We start from the raw sequence: 20,776 nt of genomic DNA, 5'->3' as shown, positions 1-20,776 counted from the left end.
CTGAGTCTTGGTCACTCTGAAGCTCCAGGGTCTCTTTTTTCCAGCCAAGATGGGTACTATGGCAAAAACATTACTCTTTTATACAAAGTTGGAAACTGCCCCAGACTATACAACTGCCTTTCAGGGAGGTATCTGCAGACATTGTCTAGGGGATCCAGCCACTGCAAAACATTGTGTAAAGGAACAAGAGAAACCAGGCTGCCTAGAGTCTCACCATCTATAAACATCTATAATACATTTTCATGTATTTCTCACATGATTTGGCAGGCTTTGGCTCACCTCCATGGGTCACAAAGTGACAATAAGTATCCTATTTCATTGCCTTTTTTCACGGAGAATCAGTGGCGCTTTGCATGCTTTTTGGGAGGTCTTAAGGGGCTTTTTTCTAGAGCCTGGTGGTCAACGGTTTGGTCCGTCCCTGCCCTGACTGTCCTCTCTTTTCCTCCACCGCAGAATGCTGCTGGACCAGTCCATCCAAGCCATGATGCCCGCCGCTAATGGCAGTGCTCAGGCTGCGCTGAGCGGCACCAGCAGGCAGCAGGGAAAGTGAGTCCTTGCTTAGTATCGTAGCAGGGCGCTTGCATAAGATCACACAGACACAAACCATGCTTGGCGGGGAGGGGGATGCTCATGGCAGGTTCTGCACGGCGTGACAAACCCTGCTGCAGTCTCATTCCTGCAGCACCCAGGCTGCCCAGGGTGGTGGCTCTAGGGTGGGCGTCACACGCCATGTTTTCCTCCTCGTGGCAGATTCGTGGCGGAGCAGCAGACCTTGCCTCCCCCCATGCAGATGCAGCCCATCACCTGCAGCACGGTCCGGCCCCCCACCCCCTCGCCCATCTTCTCCCCGTCCGTGGTGATCCCCCACGCCAGCTTCACCTCCCACCAGACCAGCGCCCCGGTTCACCTCCACCAGTGGCCGCAGCAGCAGGTGCAGCAGCACCGCCTCTACCTTCAGGTGAGGGAGCTGGAGCAGCTTTGTAGGTGTGCACGGGGCTGGGATTGGGGGCTGAGGGTTTTTTAAGAAGAAATGGGGCTCATGACTAATCAGACCTAGCCTGGCATGACAACGTGCCTCCTGCTGTTATGTCTCAGCATAGCAAGTTTGTTTTTTCTTAATCAGCTGCAGTCACTTCCTTCAGTAAATGATTGTTTCCCAACACAAACTTCTGTAGAAGGCGATCTGGGTTTTTCAGTGCACATTTTCCTTCAGTGTGCTAAGTTAACGATGCTGCCAAGGAGGGGGGCTGTTGAAACTAATTATTAGTGAGCAATACACTCTCCAAGGCTTGCCGGGTTGGCAGAGGTAAGCTACAGTCCTCTTGGCAAAGATGGTAGCACGCAGAGCAGGAGGAAGAGAGACAGCTGGAAGTCGTGCTGCAGGGCTGCATTTAGGGTCACCTTCTGGTACTTTGTCCAAGAGCCTCAGCAGCAAGGCACGGCGTGGCCGGGCACAGGGGCAGGGCTGATTTGCCTTCGTGTCTTCCCGCAGATGCAAGGTCCTGAGGCGGTGCCGGGGGGCCCGAGCCCGCGTGTTTTCCAGCCAGCCCACGTCCCGCAGCAGAACCCCCTGAGCTACTTCCTGCACCCGCAGCCGCAGAGCCGCCACGCACAGGGCCAGGCCTGCAACCTGCAGGACCTGCCCGAAATGCAGCTGCCCTGACTGCTGGCTCCCCAAGGCAGGGACAACCTTGGCCGTGGTGGCTCGGTGACCCGAGCGCAGGCGGAGCGGAGACAGAGCCGTCGGAGCACAGACGGGTGAGGTCGGGCCCCATGGGGGCCGGGATGATTCCACCAGGGGCAGATAGCTCTGGAGGACACCTCGTGGATTGGGATTTCCATGGGGCTGAGCTGGGATCGTCTGGTGGTACAACCACTGCCGAAGAGAGCCCTGGGGCTGTGAGTGGCCGCAAGCCCCAGGCACGCCTCTCCTGGAGGGAGGGCACCTTCAAGAGCAAGGAGCAGGAGTACACATGGGGGGCTCCTGCCCACTGGAGCTCGGCTCCAAAAGCAGCTGTAAACTTGTCAGTGCATAAGCTGTGCTTCATTTGGGAGCCACGGACAGGCGTCGGGGGGTGCTGCATGTCACCAAGCCGTGCGTGCCTGTGCCAGTGCCAGGTATGGCTCCTGTGACCAGGACGGTGACTGGTGGCCGGCTGCGGGAGCTGCTTGATCAGGTCACCATGGAGAGCACTTGGCACCGCAGCAAAGCCTTGTCCCTCCGTGGCTTTGGTGCTGGAAGGCACTGTGAAGGTAAGCCCAGCACTTGCAGCACACACAGGCCGCAGCAGTCACAGGAGGGATTGCCGTGTACATAGCTCTCGTCTCACTCTAGTAGGTCCGTTGTGGATTTTTTTCCTTTTTTCTATACCTCAACCCCACCGTTTTTGTTTTCCAGGAGATTGGATAATGCTGCTAATTTACATAACACCACTTTTGCCTGAATTTCGTACTGTTGTTATACCAGCTCACATCACAACTAGTAAGATACTCGTCATGTTTTACTTTGGTTAACAAGTGCAGATAAATTTATATGGTTTTTACTCCCTGTAGCCAAATATTTTTCAGGTTACGGACAAAGAATCCTTACTCTTTCTTTTCTGTTGTTTTGTTTTGTTCCAAGTGGATGTTGTTGTGTATGTTTCTTTACATGAAAACAAGCAAACAGCACGTAGACCATCATGTGACAGCAAACTTTGTGGTTTTGCTAGGTCATATTTCAATTTGACAACCCTGAAACGTATACTCACAATGACACAGGCACTGTTACAAGCCTGTAGGGTCAGCAATAAATTGTATTTTTGTAAATTGTCACTTTTTAACTATATGTTTATATTTATGAATTGAAAACGAGTTTATTCCTCAGTGGGTGTATAGTTGTGTCCCTACTGTTTGTGTCTTTCCAAAGGAAAAATGAAAATGTACATTTTTTGAGGCATTAGTAGCTGAGTACTAACCGTGGGCACTGTTCCAGCCCAAACACAGAAGATGGTTTAGGCCATTATTTAAGCTGTGGCGGATGGTGGTTAGTTAGGAGCAGGGTCATCCAGCAGGGCTGCACCAGCATGCAGCAAGAGCAATGTTTGGGGACAGGTTTGTTTGTAACCCCTGTCGTGACCAATCAAAGCTCTGGGGGGAGGGGGGGGTTGGGGCTTTTTATTTTTTTTTTTTATTATTTTATTACAAATATTTGTATTTGTTGTTTCCCTGGCTCTCTGCCCCACCCCAGCAGCTGCACAGTGGTGCTGACCCCACAGCCTCTGGCACAAGTAGCCCTGGCTTCAGGAAACAGGGGAGCGGGCAAGGTGGTGTACAGGTGGGGGTACAGCTGTAGCTGGAGACAGCGGGCGCTGCAGGGACACCTGCATCTACAGCTCGCATGCGAACAAAAGCTGTGAGAAGCCTGGCCTTCCACGGGCCTTGGTCGCTTGGTGCTGGGGGCAGTGGTTGTGCGCCCCAGGGATGCCGGCAGTGAAGAATTGGGTGTCGCAGAGCAGGCGGAGGGGAGGTGCAGCCACGGCCTACAGCAGCATGAGGACGAAAACACATGCACAGAGGCTCGCATGTGTGCTAAGGACACGCTGTTGTACACAGCTGATGTCCCAGTGCTGCTGGTGGGAGGCAAAGGCCATGCAGTTCCCTGCCTTGCCCACTAAACCGGCAACACAGCGGCTGGGCTGCAGTGTGCCAGCCCTGTGCGTCAGCCCAGGCATGGTGGGTGTCAGTGAACCCTTCTTGGTGGTGGTGCTTGGGGTCGGGGTTGGGGTCTGGGGGAGACAGGGGGTTGTTAGCAGGGCTTGCTAGGGAGGAGGCAGGAGTTTGCTGCCTTTCAAAGCAAGTCCAAGGAGTGGTTGGAGGGGGTTGAAGGGCAGTGGGTGTGCCGGACGGGGCTGTGCCCCCTGCACAGCCCTTCTGATGGCAGCCTCTTGGCAGGGAGTGTAGGTTTGCAAGGATGTTTACATGTTCAATTGGCCTTGCAAAGAACAAGCGATGTAAAACGCACTTTATCAGAACCTCTCCCCTGAACACATTTTAGTTCCAGAGCCCACCCCAGCTGCTGGTGCAGGTGCTCGTAGTGCCAGGCGCAGGCACCCAGCACAGCACGGGCATGGGTATGGGCACAGGCAGAGCGGGGCTCCCGAGGGCAAAGTCCCCCAGCCCCACGGTGGGGCTGGCTCTGTCCCTGCTCAGCCTGCCTCCGGGCAGGGGCAAGGCTGGCTCAGGGGCCCGGGCTTTTTGCCTTCTGTCACCACTCACGCTCAAAAGATAAATGACTAAATAAATCTCTTTATTCAGGTTGAGTTGTATTTGTTTACCTCGGTGTTAGCTACGAGCTGTGTTTCTGGGACCTGTTTGGAATGGAGGGTTGCTGGTGGGTTTGGTTCACTCCCAGGTACTTATGAGGGACCCCAGGCGTGAGGTGGTCACATAGGCGGGTGGGAATACAAGCAGTGCTGCCTGTGCCAGGAGCTGGGCTCCAGCATCAGTGCTCACTAATGTCCTGAGGCTTTCTAGCACACAAGCACCTATATACTATCTCTCTCTACATATATAGATACACAGATATGTTTTTAATGTGCATATATATGTATATCTATATATATAGGCCACACAATTCCAGACCTCTGAAAACACAGGCAGCTTTAATTAATAAAGTCTTGCACTTTTAGCATATTTGTACATATAAGCTAAAGCCTGGTGGGTACCATCAGGCTGCTTTGACAAACACAGTGAGAAGTTACTGTACATATTGTAACATAGTCCATGTAAAAAAAAAAAAAAGAGGAAGAAAAAATATGAAACAATCTTAGAACTGACTATAAATCTTGGTTTATTTTATATGATGTCAAATATAGATACGTTTATAAATGTTACTATTCTTAAAAGTATTTTGTAATGGGAAAAAGGAAGTGTCTTATGAAGATGAACAGTAAAGATTCTCGTTTTGAATCTATGTACCTGCACAGCTGCATTGGATGGCAGTCTGTGCATTTTGACAAGCTTTAAAGAGATTGTACATAGTATTTTCAAAAAAAAAAAAAAAAAGAAAAAGAAATAAAAGCATACTTGCAAGACCTCTTACACAACTTGTGCTGTTGTTATTCCCTGAGTGGTGTGTGTCAGGCAGATGATCAGACCGCTCCTTGCTCTCTAGGAGGTGCAAGAGCTGCAGCCATGGCACGCACATACACGTGTATAAACAGCTGAACAGAGGGGGCTCAAGAGACCAATTTTCATGACCAGTGCCAGAAGGAATAAGGGCAACACGTGAATTTGAAAGAACAAGGTATCAGTGTCATATATTTGCACACAATAAGTGTTTTAATGTGGATTGAAAAACAAGTAATGCTGCTCTTCCTGGCTTTACTCACCAGCCATCTCAGCACTGAAGCAAGCACAGGTTTCATGCGCTGCTGAACTACACCCAGCCTTCAAAACCTGGATCTCCTCTTTTATTCACTTTTGGAGGGGTTGGAGTCCTAGTGTGGTCCTTGTGTGGCTCAATCCTTGCTTCAGAAAGGACTGGCTAAAAATGGTTTTAACGTGACTGATGTTTTTGAACAAACTTCTGACGCAGTCCATCGTGCAAAAGAATAGTGCCTCAAACTTTTTTTTTCTTAAGTGAAACATTTTTTATTTAACACCCCATTTGTCTTACAGTATTCTGCATACAATACATTATATAAAAAGCCAACCTGCCAACACCAATGTGTTGCCTTCTTGGTAAAGTGACAAAGCTATAGCAAAAAGACAAAATAGCCTATGTTTCTGGAGACAAATTAGAGTATTTCATTTTTTAGTTCAGGTAATAACTGCAATCACAATCAAGAACCCCGTATAGTACAACTGGATGAGAAATCGCTAATAGAATCAACACACAGCTATTTCTTAGTTGTTATATTAGCAAACTCTTCTAAAAAATATATTACTATATAGCCATTAGAGTGAGGAACAAGTGGCTTGTCTTAGGAATGGACTGAAACAGAGAGTGCTTATTCCGAATCACATAGCAGTGACCATTTCTAAGTCCCTGGAAATGCCCCTGTTTGAGTTATAAAGGGCTCTCCCCTTTCATGGTGGAAAGGGCTCGTATTTTTATTACCATCAGTGGAGCTATTCCCTCACCTCATGTGTTCAAGCCCTTTGGGGTGACTGTGCAGAGACAGCGCCGCACCTGTTGTACACAAAGGGGTTGAGCAGTCACGGAGCAGCACGTGCCGTATTGAAAGGCTGAGGGAACACTACAGCTCTGCTGGCCATCCCTATGGGCAGGTGATTGCGTTTGACGAAAAGGCATTTTATGTGCATTATCAACAATAATAATGGCCCAGCCACAAGAAAGGGCTGTGCAGTGCATGCCAACAGCCACTGAGAATATTTCAGGACAAATAACCATGGCACAGCTGCCAGGGCCCGCTGGTGACACTGCAGAAGGTAGTGCAATTTTAAAACTGTATAAACAGCATCACTAGTGTTAGCAATCTATATCTGAGCTACAATCATCTACTTTGTACTGAATGTTGTACATTCATTTATTTCCTATGACAGAACCAAAAATAAAAAATAATCAGATAACTTAATGAAAACTGTTCCAGGAAAGAAATAAAACTGAGACGTGAAGTGATGTATCCATACTCATTTAACCACACTGCTTCCTATTGTTGAGTAAGCTGCTCAAAAACACTTCTAAAAACTTCCAAGTTGCAATTTGAATGGAAAGTCCCCCCATTGGGAAGTAGCTGAGTAGTGCTGGGTCAGACACTCTGCAACCAGCAGGCTCCCTGCTAGCGCTTCTGCTTAACTCCCCGCTACGTCTCGCAGCTGACCTCTTGCAACAGAAATGTGCTCACCCACTGAGTCCTAACGCAATACAATGTGAAACAGCATTCATCTTTGCAACACCAAATATATTTTAAATATATATTTTTAAAAAATTGTATGCTGGTAATCTCATTTTATACATAGATACGATATAGCTGACAAGGATTACTACATCACTGGTAATGGCTCTATGGTTTCTTGGACTGACACCAACAGAAACTGGTATTTCAAAAAGGTGCTGTTTTGCATAGCCAAACCGTGTAATAACACGAGGCCATTCTTATTTTGCAGGTTTCTTCAGTACAGTCTTTTGTACTTAGATTTTAACTTGCATGGTTTTTTTCTTTTTTCTTTTTTTTTTTAAACAAATATATTGGCTCTCCAACTGAAAATGTCTTTGAGTTTTAAGAATTTCATGTCACTATGCTATGTTGCTTAGCAAACAGTTTATAGCTTTGACTACCTATTGAAATTGGAAATATCCATCACGGACCTACAAAAGCTTTTTGTCTGGGTAGCTGTCCCTCTTTTCATGGGGCTACTTTAACTTCAGCACAGCTGCTTGCATAAGAATTACTCACTGAGCAAAGCTTATCTGAGTACGTCCTGGACTAGAACATCAGTATCATCTGCTTTATATTTCTAAAACAACATTAGGAAAACAGTGAGCAAACACATTTACAAACACAGTGTTGCCCTACTTTGCCTCAGAAACATGCATATGAATAAATTAGTTTGTATGTTTTATGCATAAATATACAAATCAGATTAATATTGTATCAACTATGACTACTTTATGAAGGCTTCTAAAACAAGCTTCCTCATTTTTCGCAAATGTCTTGTATTTTTTGGAGTTACTTTTCATTCAGTAGAACTTTACATTAATACCTGAGAGTGCAGAGAAGAGGAGAGGAAATAATACGTACATTCATTGCTCCTGATCAAAATTGTATTCTTTAAAAGCAACATGGAAATTTTAACCCCGATTGCAATTATGGCATTTCAGCAAATGCTTGTAACACAAGTCAGAATTTCATGTTACTCCTCATTCATTTTAGTATTGCAAGAAAAACAACCAACAGTGAATGGTTCCATCCCTATTCTGTTTCTGCTTCTTTGCAAAAAACATGCACAGTATACAGTAATGCTGCCCTGAAGAAAATGTTTGTCGTACAGGCTTTAAAAGCAGTCATTTTTAACCAGTTTAACAGATCTCCAGTTTACTTTGTTGTTGTTACAATACAGGCTCTTCCCCTGCTTCTCTAAACCCATTCTAGCACAAGCTACCTAAGGTTCAAGGTCAACATCCATGAGCATAAACACTGGCAGAGCTTACCTCCCCAGGATCTTTATCTATCTTTATTTATTTATTAAAAATTCCAATTTGGATTCTAGAGGGTTTGCTGTTGCCATGAATCCTGGCAGATAGAAAATAACAACAGCAATAATCCAAAGAGCTATAAAAAAGAATTAATAATCACTAGGTTGAGGTGTGGACGCCGGGTATACAAAGGAGCAACTGCAATCTGTCCGTAGCAGTTCCATGGTCACGTTCAGCTAACTAGGAAGCAGCTAAGGATGGTCTGTCCTTGGGCATTCCAAACACAAACAAAACTATACATTTCATCAACATACTCCTAAGATGTCAACAATGGCTCCTCATGGAAGATGAATGGCAACCACCATATGGTCAAACAGATTTAGCCACTGTTCTCCCTCAATTTCAACAACCTATACCACTAGCCTTTGCATCTGTGTGCATCCTGGATGACCAAGCACCTTACATCCTTTTTGTCTGTATTGAAGGAGGATTGATATGAGAACGGGAAAGAAATCACAAATATAGGCTGAGCTACAAAAACAGGAAATTAGTTTTAAGGGCCACACTGCAAAAATTGAGATGTGGGCTGCAAGAATGCTGTCTGAAAACTGACAATGAGGGACTGGAATCTGCAACAGTCAGGACCATCGGTGACACCAAAGCAGGGGAACGGTAAGCAGGACAACTTTATTTCCTAACCTCAGGCTCTTGTGCCCACCACAGCTACCAGTTCAAACCTCTGTTCTTAGTCTTCACCCTGCTTTTGATCCCAGTCCACATGCAGACTTGGAAATTACTCAACTAACCTGGAAGTCAACCTCTTAGCTGTTAATAACTCATTTTAAGTGGAAAATGTCTGGAAGTCATTACATTTATCCCAGTAATAGAAATGAACCTGCAGAGCACACACTTTAACAGCTGTCATTCAGAAAGGTTTGTTATAGGTCACACCTAGTGTTTTCTAGCAATGTTGCATATTTTAATAACATGGTAAAGACAGTTTATCCTTCAGCCCCTGCTTGGGCTGAAACTTATGAACAATGCAAGAAAGTGATTGTGCTTCAAACTATTTTTATTTACATCAAAGCATACCAGTAATCTGATATTTAAAGCTAAATCTTCAAACCCCGTTCCCTATGTAAACACCATACTCAATTTCCATAGAAACAACCTTCATTTGCAAGTGCTTTATGTGGTTAGTTCAGAGTCGAAGATAAAGCAAATTACACTCTGGTTCTTGCTTTAAGTTGCAAATTTTTAGCACTCTCTATTTTAGCTTTTATCTCCTGAGGTTTCTCAAAAAATCTCACAAAGGCTGGCTCATTTAATAAGGATGCCAAAATCTGTTCAAAGGCAAAAGACCATTCATGGTTCCCTTTCAAACTCTGTGCCCTACCACCTTCAGTCTGCTTGGAGCTGCCTTCCTCCGGCCCTTTTTGGAGGCTTTCAGCAGAAACCTCTGTAATGGCAACTGGACTTTTGACTGGTGACATGGGACCTTGCAGTCTTCTCCCAACTTCTTCCATTTTCAGCAGGAGGCTGGTAACCACTGCTATAGCCCGGTACAACAGTTCCTCCTCAGGATCCCCGTGGAATAGATTGTAAAGGGTTTTGGAGAACTGGATGAACTGAGACTACACGGATAACAGAAGAGACTATTTAGAGAACAGCACACAACTCTCATTTCTCACTCCACACTGTGATCTCGATCCAGCACTTGATGCTGCTAGGCACCTGATAACAACTGCTCTACTAACAGTACGGGCCTGGACCAGCCCTGATAAAACTGTGTGTGTCTGGAAGTCCCTCTCTTGCAGTTTACAGTATGCTTACGTTACAGTAATTTAGAAAAACACAGTCTAATGGTTAATGTGAAAGCCTGAAGTTTAAGGGATCCTAAGAATCCTTTAGAAAAATACTAACAGAACTTAAAAAGAGATACAGCAATCAAAACCAGGCTTCCGTAGTTCTCTGACACAGCTTGTTTTACCTGATTCATTCTTGGCAGATCCCTGATGTTTTCTTCTTTTTTAAGAAGTTCATCTTGCCATTGCTTCAGATATGCCTGAATATCAACTTTCCCCTTCCCTATTTGACAAAAAGAAAAAGAAAAAAAGAGTGAGCAAACAAGAACTAAGAGTTTACATGAGGGATGAAGAGCAAAACAACTGTATCCTCCATGTCATTCTTTCTCAACAGAGTAGTAGGACCAAAAACTAAACAGGATCAGGGTTTACATTATGTGTCCCTCCTCCCCCGAGGACTACACTTATCAAAGTGGATATAACATTAGCACTACGCTAAGATCAGTGTACTTTGTCAGCACACACTTTCCCAGCTATGCTTCTACTAAAGACACACAGTTACCAAGTGTCTCCAGGATTCTCTACCTTTTTCCGGGCTGCTCTTCAAAGCATTACTTTCAAGATTATCCCCAGTAGATGAAACTAGAGTTTCAGAGAAGAAAAGAAAAGTTACTGCTTTGAGAAAGGAGGAACAGTGCTTCACTTCCTTTTATCAAAAAAATCTTTCCTTAAGGAGCAAGACCCCCAAAAGACCCCCATGTTTTCAACACAGATTAGGCCAAAAAAGCACATGGTAAGATATGCACGTTCAAAAAAATAAAAATTAAAAAAAAAAATAAAAGGCACTACGAGAATGGAGATCACAAAAAAGCTAAAACCAGCTGCATCAAGTGGATAGTATTTTGTGGTCCATGTCTTGAACAACGGTGAGAACGGTGCCAACATACTACAGATAAAGTACTTTTAGGTTGTTTCTAAAAACCAGAAAGGATCTCTCTTCCAAAGAAGCAAAAATGAACAGCTTTCCAAATGCAGTATTTTGTTAACTCCATAAACTCAAACCCCACAATTAAAAAAAAAAAAAACAAACCCACCTTAGTGGATTTATTTTAATTGAGGACATGGATATTAAATTATTAAATTTCTTGAGGCAGGAAATATCATCCCTGTATGCCTTGAACACAAAACTGCAATGGTCATCATTTTAATGACTATTGCAACAGAAAGGCTGCCTAGTATGCTGAGAAATGCTGACCAAATATACTCCTCTATTTCCACGTAAACATTTGGGGCCTTTGAGTTCAATCATCAGACATAACCAATTCAGGGCAGGGAACATCTCTGTTCTTTATATGGCTGCCAATGAAATGGCCTGTTACTGATGCCTGGATGCACTACCACACACAGCTGGTTATGAGAATTAAGCCATGTGCTGCTACACAAAAAACGACTGTGAAGAAAGATGGCTATCCTCGAATTCGGCACTACTTCATATGGCAATGTAACTGTCTCCAGAAGATCTTCACAGAGGATCCCTGTTAATAGTGACATGATTTGCTAGAATTCAAAACAGCTTTTGGAGACTTTCAGAAGAAAGCTCCCCATTTTTCACTATAGGAAAATTAATAGAATCCTTCCAAAATTCTTCAGGCAAAGCCACACACTCTGATGCTTACCACTGAGTTGACTGAAGTGGATCAGTTCTTCTTTTGAAAGATCACCACCTTTGGAAGGGCTTAGAGATTCTACTTCAGTAAAAGCTGGAATAAATAAATGAATGGAGTGTTTTTGGGGCTCCCAAGCATTAATAAAGCAAGGACAAAAAGCAAAAGCTTTGTACATATTGTACCTATGAACAAAACAGAAAGTGTGTTTGACCAGATTAAGTCCTTCCCAAAGAATATATCACTCTGGAAAAAATACACATCTGTATTACAGCTATGGGACTGTACTGTAACCAGGGCTAGTGAGAACAGGAAGGAAAGTGAAGCTTAAATTAAAATCATGCAAAGATGATAAAAGCCAGGAACAGCCTTCCCCAAATGCTACCATCTCTCACTCACCTGGAGGAATGTGCAACTTAAAAAGAAACTTGAGTTTGTCTGTGAAACTTCCGTTGTGCATGGTATCTATCGGAGGAAAGAGGCAAACCAGATTATTCCACTGGACCCAGCTTTAAAATACCCTCTTAACCTAAACAAATACAACCCAAGGATGTCAGAACAGGACATGTATTCTGTCTTACATGGAGTACAATTAGAGATGATGCTTAAGGAAGTATGAGCTGTAGCTAAGCCTGAGGTTTGCCTACACTGAGGCAAGAACACCAAGACATTTTAGCACACTATCCCACATACTGAGGCCCTGCTTCCCAGGACATGTCTGACCATCGCTCATTGATAGGAAGTAAGGAATAATTGTGTTTTTCCCCTCTTTGCTTCTTCACAGATTTTGCTTGTTCTTCCCTTCTTTCTTTTCCCCTTAATTAAATTATCCTCACCTCAACCTGTGAGCCTTTTTCTTTCCATCATATTTTCTTCTCCTCCCTCTTTTTTTTTTTGAGGAGGGGGAGTGAGAGAGCTGTTGTGGCGGACTTTAGCTGCCCAGCAGGGTAAAACCAGCACGTAAACAATAGCACTTTGAAAACAAGATGAAAGGAATAAAGCACTAACTCCAGAAAACTTTCAGTTCCCCAGGGATATAAGGCACTGTTTATCTTACATGATCTGTGTATGAGAAGACTTACAGTGTGAGGAAGCATTTGTCATCAACCAAACAGGTTGGGCAATGAGGTTATGCCCTTTCCTAATTTTCTGGTATTTTGCTGGTAAAGCTATATTTAAATTTCATCTCAAACAGGAGATTACTCTCCATGGGATTAACACTTCAGAGAACTTACTAATTTGTAAAGCTTTGTGTTAGCTATTTCAGTGAAACAGACATGAGAATGAGAGCACAGTTCCACAATTTAAAGCCTTTTTCATTCACCTAAAGAACATAGCTCCCACTCTCAATTTTATAAATATACTTTGAGCATTTGACTTGCCATTTCATGTCTTTGCATTTAATGCCACATGATAAAGGCAAGACAATTTGACCCTACATTAAGAAGCTAGTCTCCTTAGGCTCCTTATCTAGTGCATGGAAGGCGATAACACCGAGGATTATTTCCAAGATGGAGTTCCCTTGTGAACGTACTACATATGTATTGTTCTCTTACCAAGAACACAGGCAAATTGCTTGAAGTTTATCAGGCCATCAGAGCTCTCATCCATCAGTCTGAACGTCCACAATGCAAGCGAGTCTCTGTTTGCACAGTGTGACCAGGGGCTTAAGAGATGACAGAGAACCCTGAACTGCTGGCAATCAATTCGATACTGCTCAAGGTAAGGTAGGCTGGCATCATGGTGTCGCAAAACAGGACTATTGACATTCCAGTAACAGGAAAGAAAGTGCTCCTTCTGCAAAGAGAAAGTAAAAACATTACACTGGATGAAACAACAACTATTTCTCTGGGTGAAAGATGTGAGGAGTTAACTACATAATTTGCTTTAAAACTGACATGTAAAAAATACGCTGAATCTAGCTTTCTCCTCAATTTGTTAAAACTGTTTCACAGCCATCATACAGTTCACCATTAACATACATGTTTGAGAAGCAAGGAAAATGGCACACTACCTTGAATAAGTCATAAAGCTCATCAAGATCACTAGGACTGAATTTTACATCCTGGGACACAACACGTAGCTGAAACAAAATAAAGAGAAAATTAATTAATGAGTCTTTTCTTTTTGGAATAAACCCATAAAAGAGACTTAACCTTACATTAAAAAAATACAGTTTGAATATTCCAGGTTTTGGCATGTAACCAATAATTAGGAGTAAGAATAGAATTATTTCTTAAAAGCAATCAGAAGATGATTGGAAGGAGATAACAGGAAGAAATATTTTTTCTCTATGAAAAGGGACCTTGAAGTTATTCGCATCATTTGCATATATTGAGACTATGTTATGAAACTCATAGGATAAAACGTGAATGCCAGATTATTTATAATGAAGTAACATTCAGCTTCTGTTACAATGGACAAATGCACATTCAGCCCTTACCAGTGAAGCTGAATCCCCATTTTTTTAATTGAAGAAAAAAAAAATACAGCATTTTCAAACAACACCTGTATCCATCTTCACAAGATGTATGTTTCGTAAAATGAAATACAACAGTTATCATCTTAGCTCAACAAACAGCGTTTAGTATCAGTTTGTATAAGCCACCCCTACTAGAGAAAAAAGCACTGTTTAAGTAGTCTAGTCTTATCACCAGTTATTGCAAATACACCACTGAAGAAAACAGGCAAACAAAGGAAGCACCCTGCAACCTCTACCTTCATTCAGGGGTCTGAGCTGAAAGGATGATGTTGGCAGCTGAAGAGCTGCCACGCCACGCGCTTGTTACCACACCTCCACACACTACAGGCACAAGAAGCAACCCTTATTGAATGCAGTGCGATAATCTCTTCTGTGACATTTGGGACTGCTTTGGAGACCAAAAATGCAAGTGATTGATTGTGATTGTTTTACTATAGCATTATGTCTCAAAGAAAAATGCATTAACAATTCAAGAACAGCAGAAAGAAATATAGGTCAGCCTGCTCCAATCAATGCAAGTGTCAGAGATATGGCAGCCTTTAGAAACTGTCTGTGACGACAGTACTTGTAATGAGAGCAGAAGGTCGTGCTGTGACTGGCAGACTGAAAACATCACAGCCCAAACTTCAGTTAACAAATGCCCTGCAGATGAGAGGGATTTCACCCTAAAAAATGATTTGTTTGGCCTTAAAAAGTGTAGCTTTTTTCAAAATTTTCCAAGAGAAGGAATTTTAGCTGAGGGAAGGGTTTAGTTCTTTAAGTCACTCACCACATTCTGCTTAGTTGTAGCTTCTAACGTCTGGATCACATAAAGCCTGTTTCTGCAGCGCATACTCTCAACATCCTCGTATCGAATATCACCATATCTCTATGAAGAAAAGTATAGTTCTATGAAATCAACCATTGCTAGATACATCTAAGCAGATATTTTTGTCTTTTCTGCATCTAAACACAATACAGGTATGGACACAAAAGAAGATCACAGGAGCTCTGAGCAAAGAATTGTTTATTACCACACCACGATTCTCCCTAAATAGTGTAACTTTCAAAAGGGCAGGTGTTTAAAAGAATGATGAGGAAAGAAGAAACTAGGGATTACTTCACTGTAAGGGAAGACACAGGAAAGGATTTTACTGTGTGTTGGCTCCATATCCAACTTTATCATCACATGGTGACTAGCACTGCAGGGTATAAAAGAAAAATACGTATATGTTGTCAGGCTTGAAGTTCACTAGAGTGAAGTAATTTCTGAACCATTCCTAGCTAATTCTACAATGTCTAAAGGAAAGGGAAGGTGTCTGAGGATTGGTGTAGAATAAATACATTTACCTTTAAAAAGGGTAGGAAAGTAAGCAAAACCTAGAAGCAAATTCCCAGAGAAATCCTAGAACAAATTATCAAACAATTAAAATCTAAATAGAAACAGATAAGATAGTCAAAATTGGCCATTACTCTTAACAAAAATCATGACAAATCAATTTTTTCTCCTATGAGAAAATTCAGCCTAGTATGTAGAACTGAAACAGTGGGTATGATGCATCTTTACTTCTGGAAGGTTTTTGAAACTCTTCAGCAACACATGGAACCAGGAAGACAGCCTAACCACGATCACCAGGAACCATGTGCACAACTGGTTCTAGGACCAGACTTGGAGAACAAATAAGTGATAAACTACCAAACTAGGCAGGACTTTCAGAAGTTTTGCCAGTGTTTTACTCCCATTTTTGGCAGTGCACTTTAAACAAGGTATGAAAGACTTTAATAATCATAAAAAGAATCTGAGCACACACACTTTGAGGAAAGGTTGAAGGAACTGCTTATGTTGAATCTAGAAAAAGAAGAAACCAGAGTTGAAGTGGTAAGAGATGAAAAACAACAACCTAGTAGCAACCAGGATTTACAGAGAAAGATGCAGTTGATCTTCTTCAATAGCTCTTTATGAGCACCCAAGATGTGTTATACTGGATACTAGGATATTTTGTGGTTAAAGGTACAGAAAATCTACAATGGGCTAAAGTTGTTGCAGGTTCTCTTTTGTGAAAGGGTTTTAACATTAGACATTTTTCAAGGATGATCTGGGTGTACCCTGGAGAGGAAGCTGAACTGGATGAACCCTGCAGTTCTTTTCCAGAACTGTATTTCTGTATGTGAAGACCACTAGCAGCATATTTCTGTCCTGAAACAAAAGGGAAACAAAGGAATTGCATCTTTGAGTCATAATGTATTCACTAGTCCGACATCCGGACACTGACATTGTGCAACAGCCTCACTAAGAATATACACAAGATGTATAATTTAACTCTGGATTAGTGTGATAAAGTCACACTTCCATTCACCAGTTAAGCATGACTTCTTCATACCTGATTAGACTAGAAAAGAATAAATCATGTGTTTGTATCTGAGTCATAATGGCATAAAGCTGAACATAATTTTAGGATTCAACTCCGTATCTTTTCATTTGGTCTCATCTGTTTCTGAATACCTATGTGAAGCAACAGTACCACAAAGAACATCTCTGGTCACTTATTCATGATTAGTAACTAGACCTGTCTGCAGAGGGACAACTCTCCATTGCAGCAATCTTCTCATTTCAAAAGTTGTTCAATTTTAATTCCACAGTAATGTGAAAATAAAACCCTACACCAGAACTGAACTGTGTTGAAATGAACTGTCTGGTCTAAAAGGGAAGTGAGAAATTGACTCTTACTTTGTATCAGCAATTCTCAAACAAAGGGTTGCGATGCTTACCAGCATTAACAAAATTCAGTTTCATCTGAAGATCCAAGTTTACAGCCAAAAAGGGGCCATGAGATAAAAATGGGGATAAAGGCCTGGGAGCAGGACTGTCAGCTTGAAACTGGGAGATTCACATTCAAAGATCTGCACAAATCAATTTTCAAAAGCCATACCAAATCAAGACACTATTACTGTTTCGGTCCAGCCACCTGACTAAAACAGCAGGGGAAAAAGAAAGCGAGTTCCTTTTGCTTTCTTTGTCTATCAGTAATGACTCTCTCTCCGTGAAAACTTAAGCTTACACTTCAGAACGTAACATCCAGCACTTCATTATTTACCATGTCTGTTCTTTATTCTGCACGTACTCATACTTCGAGACCTCACCATGGCAAGAAAGACCTGTAATAGTTTGTACTACTTCTTATAAGAGTCTTGAAGTGATTCTTCAGTATAACATTCTTGTGAAACAACAGTGACAGCAGAAACAGTGACATTTTGTATGATTAACCTAATGCTATAAAGACACTCCAAGAGATCTTGAATTTCTCATTCTTGGCTTTGTTCACCCCACTAAAAGCAAAGCCCTCTTCTCATTTAAAAAAAAAAAAGGAGAGAGAGAGAGAGAGGTGCTGTTCCTTAATTATAGAAATAATAGCTAGCTAATCTTTTTTGAATGAATGCTACAACATTTTTCCTGAAGAGATGCACTGTGGCTCTTTCACTGGAAACATATGAATGAGAGTCAGGAAAAAAAAAAGGAACAGAGATAAAAAAAGCCAGCTAATAGAAAAAAATCTCAAACCATGAACATATCTTTTCTCTCAGTTTGCTTTTCATTTCACATTGGCTAAGGAGAAACCTATCTACAATGGATTAATGCCCTGATCTAAATCATGCCAAGGAAGGAATTGCCTGATGAAAATCTAAGGACAAAATAAGAATGAGAAGCTACTTCCTCCCCATTATAGAGCTGGGAAGCTAGAACACTGCAGAAATCAAAAGTAGCAAATTGAAAGGAAGTGCTAAAAGATCAATTTGTCTTCCTCACCCAACACAACTCAAAACATCCATTTCATCAGTACAATAAACTACCCAAGCACACAGTTTCCTGCACTGGCCATTACATCAAACGTTACCACCATCTGCATTGTAAAGTAATCAGTCTCAAATCAGTAAATGCAAGGGCTGTTTCTCCCATGCTCTCTTTGTTGTTTAGCTGACAGAGTGGACGGCAATACGTGACCTATGATGAAACCAGGGAATTCCACTCAGGACAGTCTAGCAAACACATTCCAGGCAGTTAAAAGAATAAATAAATACAAAACCAAACCTATCCCATAACCTACAAGGTTTTCAGCAAGACTCAGGAAAACGCAGAGCCTAATTCCTACCAATCTAGAGAGGTTTTCTACTCTGGTTTGTACAGTGTAGCCCACCCAATAATGTAAACACTGCAAGGGATGCAAAACCTTACCCACAAGAACACATACTTCGTTTGACTCTCGGATCAAATCAGTAATGTCCACTTTTGGGTGGTCACTCTTTGTATCGCTGAGGCTGGTGCCCTGCTGCACAGCTGGAGGCAAAGGACTGTCTTTGTTGGTGACGCTGTCAAAAAACCTGCGTGAAGCGAACACATGAGATATCAGCAGGAAGCAGATTATCACAACACAAGGATAACATCAGCATCTACTGAAGAAAAAGTAAGCAGAGAATGGGAAAGAGCAAAGAATATCAGCATGAATAGCACAAATATGCTGTAACAGTAGCACAGATATACAAACACGGGAACTGGCTACCCAAAGAAGGTTGCAGAGCCTCTAGCCTTGAAGTTTTAAGACCCAGCTAGGCAGTAACATGGCTGACATGACCTAGTGCTATCAGTAGTGTTTTCTGGAGTGGGAAGCTAGATTTCAGACTTCCTGAGCTCCCTTTCACTTGGCTTTCCCCTGCTTTCTCTAATCCAACTAGCAGCAATGTACCACATAACCAGGAGAGAGGAATGGAGGCTTATGCTGAACTGCAACTGAGGCAATTTTAATTTCCTCAGATGCATAAACCAGGACATGCCTGATCTGCACTATTCATCATATCTACAAAACCAGACTGAACAGTTCCATTACAGAGGTTATCCAGTTCCTTTGCCAACAGTGAGAAAACAGAGAAAAACATCTATGAAGTGACAGCTTCCTTTTTCTTGGGGTGAGGCAAACTACCGTCATCATTTTTTACAACTACCAGAATGCTGCAGGCTGGATTTACCATGCAATGGAAGTGTTGCAGCCGGATAAAGTGTTGAAAGCCAGAGTTCACAAGGAGTTCACAATAATCATCAAAAGCTTGAGCATCAAGTGGAAGCAGCAGCTTGTTTGATTCAAGTGAAAATTAAAACTTCACTCCTATTTAAGATTTTAATAAATTAGAAACTGGCTGAATGTGCTCTTATTGCTATTAAGTGCTAGAAATTTTAATGAGCACAGTTAGGTTTTACAATAAATACCAGGCTGCATGGCATCTTAAAGTAAAAATTACATTTTCCTCATTAATTCCCATTAATTCCTAATTTTCCTCATTAGCTCCTAGCCCATTCAAACATGTAACGTATGACAAACGTAAAGGGAAGATGGAATTTTCAGAGGAAATGACATATCTGTTTGTAATTACAGCAGCTGCTACACTGCCTGTAAGAAGAGCAGTTACACCGATACCTGTTGAGCACAGTCACTGCTTCTGCATCATCCTTACAAGTCAGCAACTTCTCCATGTTGTATTCCAGCACTGCGAGACCCAGCTGCAAGATTGCCTTTATTCCATCATAGAAGAAACAGTCCACCACATTGACTGCACTTTCAATAGGCAGCACACTGATAAAAAGGGTAAGGAACCAGGAGAGAGAGACCGAGGAGAAAAAAGTCATGTCCGTCATGTGGTCTGTCAACTGAGGCAGATGAACCCTGATGAGCTCCTCAAACACTGCCTGATCTACCAAGGCACCTGCAGGGAGAGGATAACAAAACCACCACCCAAATCTTAATACACAGAAGCAGAGTTTTCTCAGAGCACTGGCCAGAAACCTAGCCCCTAACCAAATGCAACTTTGATGTAAAACCAAACACAGATCTAGCTGCATGGCACCACTGGCTCCATTCCCTGTGCTGAAAACTATGCACTCTATACCTGAGTCCAGAGGCTTGCATGTTGTAAAGAACCTTTGTGGGTGCATGTTTACTGCCAACGATTATTCTCCTGTCAGTTGATACACCCTCTCTGCAATGACAGAGAAACTTCATGTGCAATTTTTCTTCTAGCATTTAGAGCTGCAAGCATTGAGTACCAGATCAAAGACTAAGTCTGCTCCTGAAGTAACTCTATTCCTTTTATTTAAGCTGAGTAAATTCCAATAAGTAGTATGAACTGCACTTACAATTCCAAAAGAACTGTGTTATAGTCTAAGTGACTACATCCTGAGTAGTGATCCCTAGAATAATGACAATATTTGAAAATCACATCCATGCTCTCTTAAGGAGGGTCTTGGGATGTTCTGTTACCTCCATTTTCTACTTTACAGTACTGAACCACAGTTCCTCCGCACTGTTCAGGCTTCAGCTCATTCCTTACACTTGTTCTCAGCAGAATGATCATTTATATTCAGTTCTAGACAGACCAAAAGATAGACTGATGTTACCAATGATTCGACGATTGAAATAATCGGGTAGCATCCTTTCACACACGGCAACCAACAGCCAGAATGCTTCTTCCTCTTTAGCATACAGCAGAAGTACTGATGTCAAAATGTTCATTGCCTGTAACATTTTAACAGGGAAGGAACATGGGAATGTGGAAGGAAGATAGCAAAAACGCAACTGTTCTGTCATTTGTTAAAGTTTATACTTCTGATGACATTTCACAGCATGCGTTTAGAGCGTTGGGATAACTTACAGCCTTA

General features: G+C 42.4%; 2 protein-coding genes across 8 annotated transcripts in view; one reads left to right on the top strand and one right to left on the bottom strand.

Moving 5' to 3' along the window:
* PASD1 (PAS domain containing repressor 1) overlaps window positions 1-5,079 on the top strand; it is a 53,853-nt gene extending 48,774 nt beyond the window's left edge. For all 4 annotated transcript variants that reach the window (XM_067005083.1, XM_067005082.1, XM_013183733.3 and 1 more), the window contains 3 exons: window positions 454-546; window positions 751-958; window positions 1,493-5,079. In XM_067005083.1, coding sequence (XP_066861184.1) covers window positions 454-546; window positions 751-958; window positions 1,493-1,663 — 472 coding nt within the window. In that variant the 3' untranslated portion in view covers window positions 1,664-5,079. The remainder of the gene's footprint in view (window positions 1-453; window positions 547-750; window positions 959-1,492) is intronic.
* The window catches only part of TBC1D8B (TBC1 domain family member 8B), a 40,660-nt gene continuing 24,413 nt past the window's right edge, over window positions 4,530-20,776 (bottom strand). For 2 of the 4 annotated variants that reach the window (XM_013183632.3, XM_067005081.1), the window contains 11 exons: window positions 20,516-20,633; window positions 19,539-19,824; window positions 18,321-18,450; window positions 14,864-14,962; window positions 13,627-13,695; window positions 13,169-13,409; window positions 12,012-12,077; window positions 11,625-11,708; window positions 10,534-10,590; window positions 10,134-10,231; window positions 4,530-9,777 (listed from right to left, as the gene is read on the bottom strand). In XM_013183632.3, coding sequence (XP_013039086.3) covers window positions 9,367-9,777; window positions 10,134-10,231; window positions 10,534-10,590; window positions 11,625-11,708; window positions 12,012-12,077; window positions 13,169-13,409; window positions 13,627-13,695; window positions 14,864-14,962; window positions 18,321-18,450; window positions 19,539-19,824; window positions 20,516-20,633 — 1,659 coding nt within the window. In that variant the 3' untranslated portion in view covers window positions 4,530-9,366. Of the gene's footprint in view, window positions 9,778-10,133; window positions 10,232-10,533; window positions 10,591-11,624; window positions 11,709-12,011; window positions 12,078-13,168; window positions 13,410-13,626; window positions 13,696-14,863; window positions 14,963-18,304; window positions 18,451-19,538; window positions 19,825-20,515; window positions 20,634-20,776 lie in introns of those variants that run through there. The other 2 variants (XM_048075399.2, XM_048075404.2) reach the window with 2 other exon arrangements.

The sequence above is a fragment of the Anser cygnoides genome, chromosome 13, assembly GCF_040182565.1.
Source record: "Anser cygnoides isolate HZ-2024a breed goose chromosome 13, Taihu_goose_T2T_genome, whole genome shotgun sequence".
NCBI classification, from domain to species: Eukaryota; Metazoa; Chordata; class Aves; order Anseriformes; family Anatidae; genus Anser; species Anser cygnoides.
Note: the sequence above shows the minus strand (reverse complement) of the source record. Positions and strands in the feature narration are given on the sequence as shown.